The sequence below is a fragment of the Magallana gigas genome, chromosome 6 (genome assembly GCF_963853765.1).
Source record: "Magallana gigas chromosome 6, xbMagGiga1.1, whole genome shotgun sequence".
NCBI classification, from domain to species: domain Eukaryota; kingdom Metazoa; phylum Mollusca; class Bivalvia; order Ostreida; family Ostreidae; genus Magallana; species Magallana gigas.
In genome coordinates this window covers 19,267,313-19,281,196 of record NC_088858.1, presented here as the reverse complement: position 1 = coordinate 19,281,196, position 13,884 = coordinate 19,267,313, and the positions used below count along the sequence as shown (strand labels likewise).

Here is a 13,884-nt window from a genome sequence, read left to right as displayed (position 1 = left end):
CAGGTTGATAATCATTTAAAAATAAACAGGTCCTTATATAACGATAATGAGATTAAATATTTACTAAAATTGGCTAATAAAATCGTTGCTACAATTAGAAATTTATACACAACATGTTCAGTTTAGTCATTTTTATCGTGGTTTCAAAGCACTGTCAATATCATATTTATTATCAATAATAAAGAAATAAAGTTTCCATTTTTTGACAGTGAAATTACATCTTCATCCAGCTGGGAGCCGTGGCTCTGGTGCTAAAACATGAAACGTCTGGAATCAAACAACTGAAATGTTTGTCACTGTATACTATAAAAGGTGTTAACTCTTTAATATTGGTAATAGTTACCGCTAAGAATGGGTATGAAACAAGATCATGAAATATATTAGAGGCGAAGGTTTCAAGTTTTACAAAATTCGAATTTAATATTTACACACTTCAAATCCAGTTTGTGTGGTAAAATAAGAGCGAAGAAGCATCAAAGATTAGCAGGGGTTTCCTTGTCTCCAACGAAGAGTGTAAATGCAACTCAAAAAACAAAAATGTTTAAAGGATTGTGAACTTTTCGACACTTAAGAACTCTTTCTGTTAATATGCAAATCAAGATATGTTGATATAACAATTTTTTAACTCTCAGGAAGCAATCCCAAAAGTTTGACGAACCAGTATTGCATTTAAATTATAATTAAGAACTTTCAGCATACTTTTATATTAATGTATTTAAATGGATTGGAAAATAGTTTTATGAAATTACTATTGATGCAAACAATAGGATTTTATCATAAATAATGTCTTTCAGTGATATGCTTCGGTAATATGTCAGGATATATACATTGTATGTAATAACATTCTCTATGCCTTGGTAATATTTCATCCATTGTATCTAATAACATTCATTTTTTATTCATATGACTACTGGGACCTTTTATAAAGAACCATAATCATTTGTTTAGTGTTAATTTGTACATATATCTTATACGAAATCTTGGACTCGTGAGCAAGGATTTGCTTTTGATTTACGTCTGTCATCAGTTGATCTGGTGGCTTGGGATTAATCTACCAATATTCATGATATGCATTCAGATTTATCAAATTAGGCTGACAGTTTTGACTAAAAAACAACCCAGACAATATTGTTATTTTTGTTAACTGTTTTTAATTCCTTATACGTGCTCCAGTAGAGTGTTGACAGGAGTTACTTACACCATGTGGAATCAAGTCAAGTCGTACCCAACCCGACTCGCACCCAAACCAACTCGTACTCAAATGGTCAGGTCGTACCCAAAACTATGTGGTTCATTCGTACCCAAATATTTACCATGTGAGCAACCCAAAAAAGTAATATACATAAATATCATGATTTGAAAATGCTCTTACCTCAGACCAAGACTGAAACAACGTCTTGTATGTATGGTTTTCTACCTTCAAGTATTAAAGGGGCATGGTCACGATTTTGGTCAAATTCTATTTTTATGTTTTTATTATTTACAGTGCTTTAGAAATGTATTTCTAATGATCAAATTAAATTTGAGAGTCATTCGTAGAGTTATAAGGAAGATACAGGGCTCACAATTCTTTGTCATGTAAACAAGTCTCGTGCCCAGTTTTTGTTTACCTAGGTTCAATATACCAGTAAAAAATCTTTTTCTTGCTTATTTGTCTATCTTTTTATTTATTTTAAGCATAGACAAACAGTTCCTAACGTTTAACACATTCGTTTTAGGTTTAAAACTGAAATTTTTACTTCGACGTTCAAAATGTAAACAAACGCTTTGTTTACATAGCGAAGAATTTCAAGCTCTGTAACTCAACAAATGACACTCAAATTTGGGTTGCCTATTAAAAATGCCTTTCTGAAGCATTGTAAATATTAAAATCGGAAAAATTATTTTTGACCAAAATCGTGACCATGCCCCTTTAAAGTGTAAAAGGATTCCTAACTGCTTTCGATTTCTGTTTTCTATAATACATGCATATATAACGTAGTTTTTTTCTAGTATTTGTAAATTTATACATTTATCAATTATTAATAGTTGGATTTCTCAAAGTCGTTATTCAATTTGAAAAAATATTTCAAATTTGTGCTGTTTGAGTACTCATTTTATTATTCAGAGCATGTATATAAGTTTTAAAAAAGATTTTTTTATGAATATATATATATGAAGAATTGAAAAAAAAAAAGTGTTTTATGTTTAACTAAAGGATCTTTTTTTAAAAAAGTATTTATTTTCAAATCATAATTACTTTCAACAAACTGATTGATATAAATCAAAAAAACAAAAAAGGTTTCAAAAATCACAAATGGGATTTTTGATACATGTAGTTTTTAGGTTTCGTACTATTTGACTTTAATATTTGACTTTGACCTTAAATGAAAACAAAGAGACCCTGTTTTCATGTGTGTAAATTTCAAGTCTGTACTATAAAAGGATTGAAAGTTACATATTTGAATAATCAGCGACTAAGTCGAACAGTAATGGCATACATAATTTCTAATTGTACGTCACGAATGTTTTAAATGACAGATACTTTTATTTTTCCTGAATAGAACCAAATATTGCTAAGTTGGTTTTTTTTTTTTTGGTTTATTGCGTTTAAAGGGTTTCTCTGGTGTTATTTTGAAAGAAATTTTATAGGTATTTTGCATACCTTTACTAAAACAGTTTTCCGTTTATTTAATAACTAGGCTCTTTCTGGTATATTTCCTAAAGTCTAAATGACTATGCTCTCTCTCTCTCTCTCTCTCTCTCTCTCTCTCTCTCTCTCTCTCTCTCTCTCTCTCTCTCTCTCAGCTTTTGGCAGGAAATCATGCAATTGTAGAATTTGATGAACGAAGAGTTAAAACTGAAAAAAAAAGTTTTACAACAGATGATAAAGTAGGAGCAGTGCGTCTTTTACGTCATAATTAGCAGTAATTTTCGTATAAACTTTAGAATAAATATGTTAATTTAAATGAAATAAACATGATAATAATGATGTCTGAGCAACAACTAAACCATGCATAAAATCGGCTAAAAGTATCCATTGTATGAGGACAAATAATTTTGGATATTCCCCAATAAAAATTCATAATTCATTTTTCGATTATGCAATGATCGTTCTTTTTTTTCCAGTTTATGAAACTTTATGTTTCTTTTAAATATTTCATTTGACAATCGATATACATGTACATAGCCTTTTTTTGAACTAAATCATAGATAAAGAGTTGAATTATATCAATGGTTCAAGATTTTGTACCAGTGATCACAGATATGGTATACAATATATTTCTAAATTTCTTCGACATGAATACGTATTAAAAATATGTTTAAAACAAAAAAAGAAAAAAGCAGCATATTTCTAGAAAAGTTTTTGGTAATATCAACTGATGGTTTTACCAAAATAACGCAAACGAGCGTCATGTGAACAACTTTCTCTTTAATTCTCACAACAAGAAAAGCAAAAACTTGGGCTGACAAATTCTTCAAAAAATCAGAGAATTTCTGGGGAGAAATGAGAACATATCATAGAAATAAGATTTATGGCGATTTATAAAGTGATTTAGGTTATTTAGGTTTTTCTTTTTACTTTCTTTAAAAAAAATCTAAAGTTTCCGTCATGTCTAGAATTTAGAATAAACTACACTGTATTGTTAAATAATATTTAAAGATAAAATTAATTTAATCAAACTATGTATCAGTAATAGAAATATTTCTCGAAAATTGTATGGATCCAAGCAATATTGAACTCTAGTCTCGTTCAACCAAACGCTCGGCTGACACCGTAAATCTCCGACAAGGATTTACGGAGACAGCCGAGCGTCGAGTTAAACGAGACTATATTGGAACTCTGGCGTAGGAATACATACGACTACAAAAAAAATTTATATTGTTCGTACCATTTAAAATCTAACTATTTTCAAGGTATTAATAAATAAGTTTCCTTGAAAAACAATGCTTTAGCATACATTTCATCGAATTTATCAATTATTTTCAAGAACTAAGTATTGTCAGCAGCATTGATTTGTGCTGAGGTCCAAACACTGTTTCACTTTCGGTTTGACTGAGTAACTGCATAGGAGAGTTGATTAAAATCAACTCCTAAAAATCGTTTTGTATTATAAAGGAATGGAAAAATTTAGGTTCTGAAATGAAATATTAAATCCAAGTTCATCATACTAAGTAAATCTGGAAACGTTCATTGGTAACCCCTTTACCATTCTAGTTGCAGTTGCTTGAATACTACCGTCTTATAATAACAATTATCCCAAACATTAATGACATAATCTTAAAACGGTGTCACAAAAGCAATGACAATGACAATTGACAATGACAATAACAAAGAGAAACATGCATTTTAAAGGTGTATCTATATAAAGCAAGTGCGAATTATATTGATATGAAGTGGTTTATTTTTTTACAAGAATTTTCATGACTGCGCGAACGTGGGTTAAGAATAGGATTACTAAGTTCCTTCACAAATAAGAATTTTTTGTAGGATTTTTACACTTTCATTGTTACACTGTTCACTTTCATTGTTACACTGTTCAAAATAAAATTTGAGACCATGATTCATATGGGGGTTTCTCGACATTCTTGTCGAAAAAGTCCAAAAATTCATTTTATAAAAATGTGCGTAATTCAAATTAGAAACAACATGTACTTGTCATGCAAAAAGACATATCGTTGATTTTAAAAAAAATAAACATCGAGAAAATCAACTCCCGTCAGTTCTTCAGTACTTTGATTGTACTTGTTCCAGAATATTTACAGGAGTTACCATGTACAGTAAGCAACCCAAAAATAATCCAATCACTTAGATATCGACATTATCTTACCTCAGATCAAAACAATTTTAATTGCCGATTTGAATATTTATTTTATCCTCAAATATCAAATTGTGAAATGATCTTCCTCTTGAAATTAGAATGTTGCCAACAGTATCAGAAATGAAAATCATTTTTTAAAGACATTTTTTTTCTTTAAAATGCCAAACAAAGCATATGACTACATAAAAAACCCAGCATGATACATAGGTAGGCAAGAAGCAATACTATTAATTAGATACTTGTAACTGATTTACACAATCATAATATTCGCCATGTGTGGCTCAAATATTAAAAATGCACCTATATTCGTCTGTCAAATTGTAATGTCCAAAGACAAAATATTTTCAAATCATTGAATTTTTTGCAATCATTCATCCCGATTTCACTTGATTTGTGTGGGGATAGTAATTCATATTTTGGAAAAAATAAAACATTGCAATTGCTGTATTTAAGACAAAAATATCTGTCAAATACAAATAGGTTCAAATATTGATTTATTTTACACAGTGTATAATGTTTAACCATTCAACTGAAGTGTGACTCATATATAAACTGTCATACGCTGTAATATGTACCATGTTGTACCAAAAAAATTGCGTTTTTTTCTCATGTTCTAAATATTAACTAAATAAGTCAGTTGTTTGTTTATATTCTTAACATATCTTTTGTTTTATCAGTTCTTGACTGTTCAAGAAGATAAATTTAAAGGGTATATTGCGTAACGCCCAATCCTTATTATTTTTATTACGTAATGAAATGTTGTAAATACAGTTTAATTAAAATTCATATGTTTGTTTTTCAATATAATCCAAATTTAATTGAGATATTTATCATAAGTTTACAGTATATTTTAAAATATTTTTCATAGTGTTATCTTAGACGTCAATTCCAATTCTGATATTTTACTATGTCCGAAAAAAAATTACATGAAACAACAGCCAAAGCTTTCTTTCTTCTTATATATATATCATACGATGAAGTGTATGATTGAATTTACTAGATAAAACTGTTGTTCATTTCAAATAACATTGTACGCTGTTAATAAATATCTCTTTATAATATGTATTCTGTAGATCAAATAACATATTTGTTATAAGGTATAAAAATAACAGCCTTTTGTGCCTCTAAATGGAAGGTGCTAGACCTACGTATACTTTGATATTTATAAAGCTGAAAAATCAAGCAATTGCATGATGTCACTTTTTTTGTCTTTGATTACCATTCATAAAAAAAAATTTGACTTTTCATGAAATTGTGAAAATCTCGCTTTCCTATTTTTTTTTTATCTTATCAATGTATTGGTATTGTCATGTAGTAAATTTTGAATTTACTAGTTGTGTGTAAATACTAAATCTATAAGTTGTCATGTTGTAAATTTTGTATTTACACCCACCCAGTAAATTCAAATTTTCAACAGGACAACATTATCAAATGCAGATTAGAACTAATGGCGTCTAATGAAACATACATATATACATTCAATCGTAATCTTGGTCAACCCATTTAACTATACTATACTATTAATAATACATTAACATTGTAAGCTTCTGAAAATATCTTGAAGTAAATTTATCGAACACGAAAATAGTAATCTGTGCTTACAGTGAAAAAAAAACAACAAATAAAACAAAACAATAAAGATCTGACGTCTGTTCATTTATTTTTTTAATCTGAACAAGGTTTTAAAAAATAATAAATATACAAGTTACAAAGATTGTCATTTCAAAATAAGAATAACATTACTGTGTGCCAAGTCAAACTCATTTAATACCGTTAAATTGTTAAATGATCATACAACTGTACAAATGTTTGTTTCCTTTGATTTGGGGTACGCCCATTGCTTTCTTCGAAGAATAATTCTATTTTAAAAGAACTGTTGCTCTCTAAAATCAGCGAAGCAAATAAATTTGAGGCTTTTTCTGCTTTTCTATCACCCTAACACCGGGATTATAAAAGACACAGAGTAAAATTACTCTCTATCAAAACCATGTGTACACCATGGCTACAACTCGAACGCTTATGACAACGAAGAAAATGTATAACGAGGTTAGGAAAATATCTTATTGACCGTTGAACTCTTTATGATTGATTGATTAACGAATACTGAGAACAGCTGCAAACGATAAAAAAATGATACAGAAATTTGAGGAGGAAAAAAATTATCGAGTCTGTAAAATGATATGATACACATTATCTATACTTTCTTACTGTAATAATGAGTCGTATTTAATGATTACCTAGATAGACATATAATGATATTCATTTCCGGAAATATCAATAATTATTAATTTCATGCAATTATCAAGAACAATATATAACATATATTGCAGAATATTTCCGATCCATTCCAATTATTCTTTATGCAAAAATAGGCAAATTAAGCTGAACCACTTTAATGTGTTCATTACAAAATTTTGATTGTGTGTTTTCTAATTTTAAAATTTGAAATATGGCAGAAAGACAATTGCCCTTAAATGCGCCAGATATACAGTGTATGTGGATACAGAGGAAATGAACTTTGGAAAAAACCTTACTTTGAAGCGTTTAAAATATAGTCTGTCTGCTGCCGATTATTTGTTTTCTTATGGTAAAAATAAAAATATTCCTTTGCGAGTCGGTAAATCGTAGTATTACATAAGAACAGAAAAAAGTGTACATGACCCTAGTTTATAGCGCACACAAACATTAATAATTAAAAAAAAAAGAACAATATACTTTGGTAACTATGACAACAGCCACTTTTTTTTTCAAGTGAGACACACGTCTGGCCAGTAGATCATGGATCCTACATTGTAGGTGATTTATACATGTAACAGTCATTGTCGACTGTTTTAGAAAGCGACATAGACTAATAAACAAAACTAAAAGCATTGATCCATTAATGAAAAAAAAACTTAATACAAATAAAGTAACCGTTTGTCAATTTACCGACAGAACTTAGTAGGTACAAACTGGCATAACAACAAGAAGTAGACAATGTCAAAATGGTGCAACTCAATGAATTCTACCGGCTTTTAAAAAAATGTAATGAATGTCAAAAACGCAGACTAATGTCGATAATATGAAAAATGAAATGCAGTCATATTGTCGGACCATCACCGAATCGTAATCATTATCATCATAGTGAAGTTAAAAAAAGGCAAGAGTTATCAGTAGATCCCGAGTATCGAATGTCGGATGACGCGGCGAAAATCTACCACTTTACGACATGTCGCAAACTGTCTACACAGAGGGGGAAGTGGCATACAGCAACGCCAGATGGCGCCACAGTCGTTCTCAGACGGGGGGAATGGTGTGAGGAAACCTGTGATGAGAATGATCAAAGGGAGAACGAAGATATGAAGGAGGCAGTGGTTCGTTTTTCACGAAAGACAGGTTAACCCGGACGTCGTCTGTCAGTCGCGCGTCCAGCATTTTGGCGGACATAGCCAGGTCACCACCGTAGTCATGTGGTACCATCATCTGTCCGTTGTTACACATTTGCTGTTGGTGGTGCTGGTGGTGGAGGTGTTGGTGGTGATGCGCCTGGTGGTGCCCAAATGAATGCATCATGCTTTCTTCCATCATCTCTTTCCTGCAATGAAATAGAAACAATTTGTCATCATCAATACATCAACAATTATGCCACAACAATTATTTCAAATCAAGATGTTTAAATATAAAATCAACAGGTCGTACTATCCTTTGCATATAAGTCTTTTGAAAGCAAAAATTTGACCATGTCTGTACAGAATAATAGGAATTAAACAATTGGAACACTGAGGACAAATCGGATTTTTATTATTCCTGCATTAATTATTTATATTTTCAATAAAATTAAAGGGGAAATTGTTTTCTTATGCATTGTATTCCTTAATACAGTTTTTTTAAAGAAGTTATTCAACCTTTCAAATTCATAAAAGGCTGTTTTGAACAAAAATATTAAACACGATTCTGAAAGACGAAACTGGGTTATATACATGTATATATTTTTTATCGCATTTTTTCATGTGGAATGGGTTAGATTATACGTAATTTTCTCTATCTTCTCCTTCTTTCTCTCTCCTTTTGTGAAAAATGAAAATATGAACTCTTTGGTGTTATTAGATATGCGGTGTTTGAAAAATATTAGATTTGATTAAAAAGACCATTTAAAACTGTAAAAAAAAAAATTAAATGCAAAATTTGCTATTTGCTCTTATTTTCCATTAGATTCTAGTGTGTCTTTTTCATTTTCAGTTCAGAACGGATGTTGTTTCACCAGATCTTTCGTATAGAGGAAAAGTACGATGGGCAATGATCATTAGAGCTCAAGTTTTCAAAGGTTTCTTCCTCATTCTTAGAGTTCGTACTCCTGTTGACTGACGTTTCAGACAAGGTCGCACTCCCCCGCTTACTTCAAAACATCCACAACCGACCATTATTCTGAAGAACTCTACCGAGCACTACAAGATTTTCCCACCCTCATTAGCCTTGAACGACCGGAAATGGTCCCCACGACCTTCACTGCGCATGATTCGTGGATGACAATAGGAGCGCTTCGCTTCAAGTGGTCACGTAACCCTCTTCAAAGCGCATGCTAATTGTTCTTATTAACAAACAACATGCATATTGTGCATGGTTGATCTGGCGACAGACATGTATGTTTCCTGTTGTTTTTACAATTTTGAGTCTATATTGGCCAAACATCATGGGAACGACATTTATGACTTTCCGACTCAATCGGTTCATGTATACTAGCATGATAAAAATAAAGAGACCCAGGCGGGTTAATCAGTTTATGAGCAATTAAAAACTGTAACTTCGTTGATTGATTTATGGATTGGTTGATTGACTGATTAATCTATTGGTTGATGATTAATTATTCGCAGTAAATCGCTACTTAGGCGATATTTCAATTCAAGAAAATTGACTGTTACAACACAATTAACTTGATCAAGAGTTTATAAATATCTTCAACTCGACTCTCCCAGACGTCTTATCAACACCGATCAAACTGAGTTGTTTCAGTGTCCAATGCAAGCGATCTAAATTATTTATAAGTGCAACAGGTGGTGGGGTTTTTGTAACAACAATCGAACCACCAACCGTTGTTCAACGAACCGCATCAACAAAAAAGGACCTCGAACTATCAAACCGAGCAGAGGTGTGTAAAACTAGAAAAGACGGCTCCACAGAAGTATTGTTTTGAGCTGAACATGAGCATCCAAGATCAAGTTATATATAAGGTCGGGCGACATCGTATTCAAACTATAACATCCTGCAAGCGTGGAGTAATTCTGTAGAAGAATAAGATCCCGTGTATCCGTTCTTCTACCGAGACAGAAAAGGAGACGGTGTCCTATTTAAATATAAATTTTTGATAAAATGTTTATTTTTTTATCTTATTGAACAGGTGTAGATGAAGTTACGTGTGACCTTAAAATGAAACTGGTTTCCTTTCATATTCTTCATTTCAAACGATTCTTGCGTAAAATTACATTAATTTTGATTTAATCTATCTATCTGTCTACCTATCTATCAAATCTATCATCTATCTCTCTATTTATCAAATCTATCTATCTATCTATCTATCTATCTATCTATCTTTCTATCATCAACAAAAGTCGTGTTTATACATGAAACACACTCTCTCTCTCTCTCTCTCTCTCTCTCTCTCTCTCTCTCTCTCTCTCTCTCTCTCTCTCTCTCTCTCTCTCCCATCTAAGATGGTATACACTACAAAAAGTACATAGAGTATATATTTTTCCGTAAACGTGTAATGTAATGGCTTGCTGTGATTGTAAGGTGTTATTTCCTTCAGTCAAATGTCAATAATTCCTCAACTAATCTCCCGCCTTTCGTTCAGTTCTATCGATTTTGTTCATTGCACGTCAACTTTTGTGTTTAGATATTATATAACTACAATTCAGATACGTATTAATTAATCATAGAAGAAAATGTCACTGAAAACGAAATGTTTTTGACGACAAACAATTCTGAATCACGACTATGTTCAGAATCGGGTGGGGGTAAAAAAAATTACCTTTTTCATTGGGTCGTGGTAAAAATGGCATTGTAAAACGGGGTAAAAAAAATTTATGCTGCTCATTAGACGCTGAAGAATCTAATTGTAATGATTGGTTGAAACCGAAATGCATTTGTAATTGTATCATTTTCCCTAATGAGACAATCGAGAAACTGTCGACTGAGCAAATGATATGTTCGGGGTGAAATTGAAACCCTTCACTTAGACCTGACCATGTAATGATACAGACACGTCGCCCTGTCACGGCAAAAAGCATGTGACTTCTGTGTCCAAATCTATAGTCAAGACTTCGGGTAGAGTAGTATGGTGGCATAGATCTGCCACCACTTGTCAGATGATTATGTTAACTTCTTATATGATAATGTCGACTTGTCAGATATTTATGTCGACTTGTCAGAAAATATTATTTCAACTTGATGGCGCAAATTGGGCGTGGAAAGGTTATAGTGTTAAATTTTTTAACACGTGGAGAAGTGACAAGTCGACATAATTATCTGACAAGTCGACATAATTATCTGACAAGTCGACATCAAGATCTAACAAGTCGACATAATTATCTGACAAGTGGTGGCAGATCTATGCCACCATACATTCATATTGTAAGTTGACTTGTCAGATAATGATGTTGTCTTGTCAGATGTTATGTCGTCTTGTCAAATAATTATGTCAACTTGCCAGATAATTATGTCGACTTGTCAAATAATTATATTGACGTTAAAGATGATTATGTCGACTTGTCAGATCCTTATGTCGACTTGTCAGAAAATATTATTTCAAATGGATGGCACAAATTGGGCGTGGAAAGGTTAAAGTGTTGAATTCTTAACAACGCGAATAAGTGACAAGTCGACTTTAAGAACTGACAAGTGAATAAAATTATCTTACAAGTCGACATCAAGATCTGACAAGTCGACATAATTATCTGACAAGTGGTGGCAGATCTATGCCACCATAGAGTAGAGCATAGTTAGCATTAAGTATAATAATCTGTAGAATTCAATGGTCCAGACAATACAATATTGAATTCTCTTGACTGATTCCTGAATCCCGTGTTTTGGCAAAAACATTTGAAATAAATGGCCTTTTATATTTTTTTAACCAATCCTTTCGCATTTTCTACTTCTGAAAACTCAACTGAAATCTGCAATCTGTCTTTTAAAAAACGTATCCATCATTAAAAAAACTCATTTTTTATCACATCAGCAGAATGATTTAAGCTTCTTAAAATCTTTCCCTGTTTTAATATGCTTTAACGTTATTGTGTTTTACAGAACAATAATGAAAAAAAATCGTAGGTAATAAAATAAAAACTGTTGAAGGATATAGTGTTTTCAAAGGGACCGAAAAAAAATACTAAAGCTCACAAAAGTATACCACATAATATTCCTGGAAAAATATTTGGAAGCTATTCTGTGAACATTTTTATTTCTTAGGGAATATATAATACACAATATATTCACACGAATTTAAATAAAACTCCAAAAAGAAGAATTCAAACGTTTTAATTGTACATGTTTGTTTGTTAAGCGCAAACACTGAATGATTTTTTTAAAAACTAATTCTCGCCCACTGTAAAGTTTGACTTAATTTTCAGACGGTATAATTCTGAGCGTTTTGAATTTTTAGGGCTAGACGAATTCCCAATACATGTCGCCATGTCTCTGTTTATTGCCGTTATTTTAGAATATTTCGTTATGAACATAGACCAGTCTGGACAAAGAAACAGTAAACGGATATTGGTATAAAGATTCAGTTACATCGGAGGTGCTATCAGCTGACATGCAATAAACATGTAATTTGCATTAGAAATAAAATTCCATCCGATTGTTTGGAAGACTATAAACTAATCCTGAATAGAATTTCAAAAAAACGGAATAGATACCGTATAGCGATATTCGTCGTATGTTAAGCAGAATAAAAACCGTTTTAGACGGCTAACGTATACATATGTGTTCATATAAAACTAGAGGAGAGAGAGAGAGAGAGAGAGAGAGAGAGAGAGAGAGAGAGAGAGAGAGATGTATATTTCCATGCTTTATTGCTGCATTTTTGAAATTTAATGACATTGTCTTTCACTTAACTGTCCACAAAATGGCAATCACACTCTTTCAACATGGCGTTCGAACATCACAATTGTTCTCTTAATCTCGATCTCATGGCAACTTCGCCCCTCCTACATGTATATAACACCCACAGGGCCCACTGAACCGTCACTCTGTACCATTCAGAACTTTCTCTTTTGTTATTGTTATATGGCTAAATCCCTTTGCAATAACCATAATACTCCATCCCCATTTAGAAGTGCATCAAATTTGAAACTGTGCAAATTGTTTTTTAGAGCAACACATTTCAGTTTCATATTGCGTTCGGCTATTAATTTTGTAAATTATCCTTTTGTCATATTGTAAAGGACTATATATGATATGGGCCTAAAATGGCCCCCTAAAATGAACATCGTCGTTTTACTGTAATTCTTTGTTTTCTTTGTACAGATATATATGTGATGTTTTACATAATGTTCATTTTGATTCAAGTGCCCACAATTTAGAAATATGACATCGTAAAGACAACCTTTTCTCGCCATTTTTGCATTTTTAGCATAAAACAGCTTATTTTCAAGCAGTTTTTCTTTCAGAAAACATAGAGCGCATGCTTGAACAAACAAAATATTTTAATCAGAGATATATCTATAGCCAAGACTAATATTTGACAAAAAAATTTTCCTTGTTCAAGCATCCACTCTATATTTCCCATTCGTAAAAAGATAAGAAAAATGTCAATTTTTGACCGATTTTGATTAAATTATAGAAATAGCGTCACTTCTGACGTCATATACTGCACGTGAGTGCAAATACAATGTAAATCAAATAAATAGGTGAAAAATATATTTTATATTAACTCTTCTGAAAAAATAACATAACATTTTATCGTACCTGAAACATTTTTAAAAATGGCGAATTATGGGGGGGGGCGGGCAAATCTAACTCATACCATACATAGTTCTTTGAATTTACTGGGTGGGTGTAAATACAAAATTAGTTGTCATGTTGTAAATTTTATATTTACATCCACCCA

General features: G+C 31.7%; 1 protein-coding gene across 1 annotated transcript in view; it reads right to left on the bottom strand.

The window, feature by feature from the left end:
* Positions 1-6,443: 6,443 nt before the first annotated feature.
* The window catches only part of LOC105322763 (homeobox protein SIX2), a 17,382-nt gene continuing 9,941 nt past the window's right edge, over positions 6,444-13,884 (bottom strand). The window contains exon 2 of the mRNA XM_011421638.4: positions 6,444-8,376. Coding sequence (XP_011419940.2) covers positions 8,079-8,376 — 298 coding nt within the window. The 3' untranslated portion in view covers positions 6,444-8,078. The remainder of the gene's footprint in view (positions 8,377-13,884) is intronic.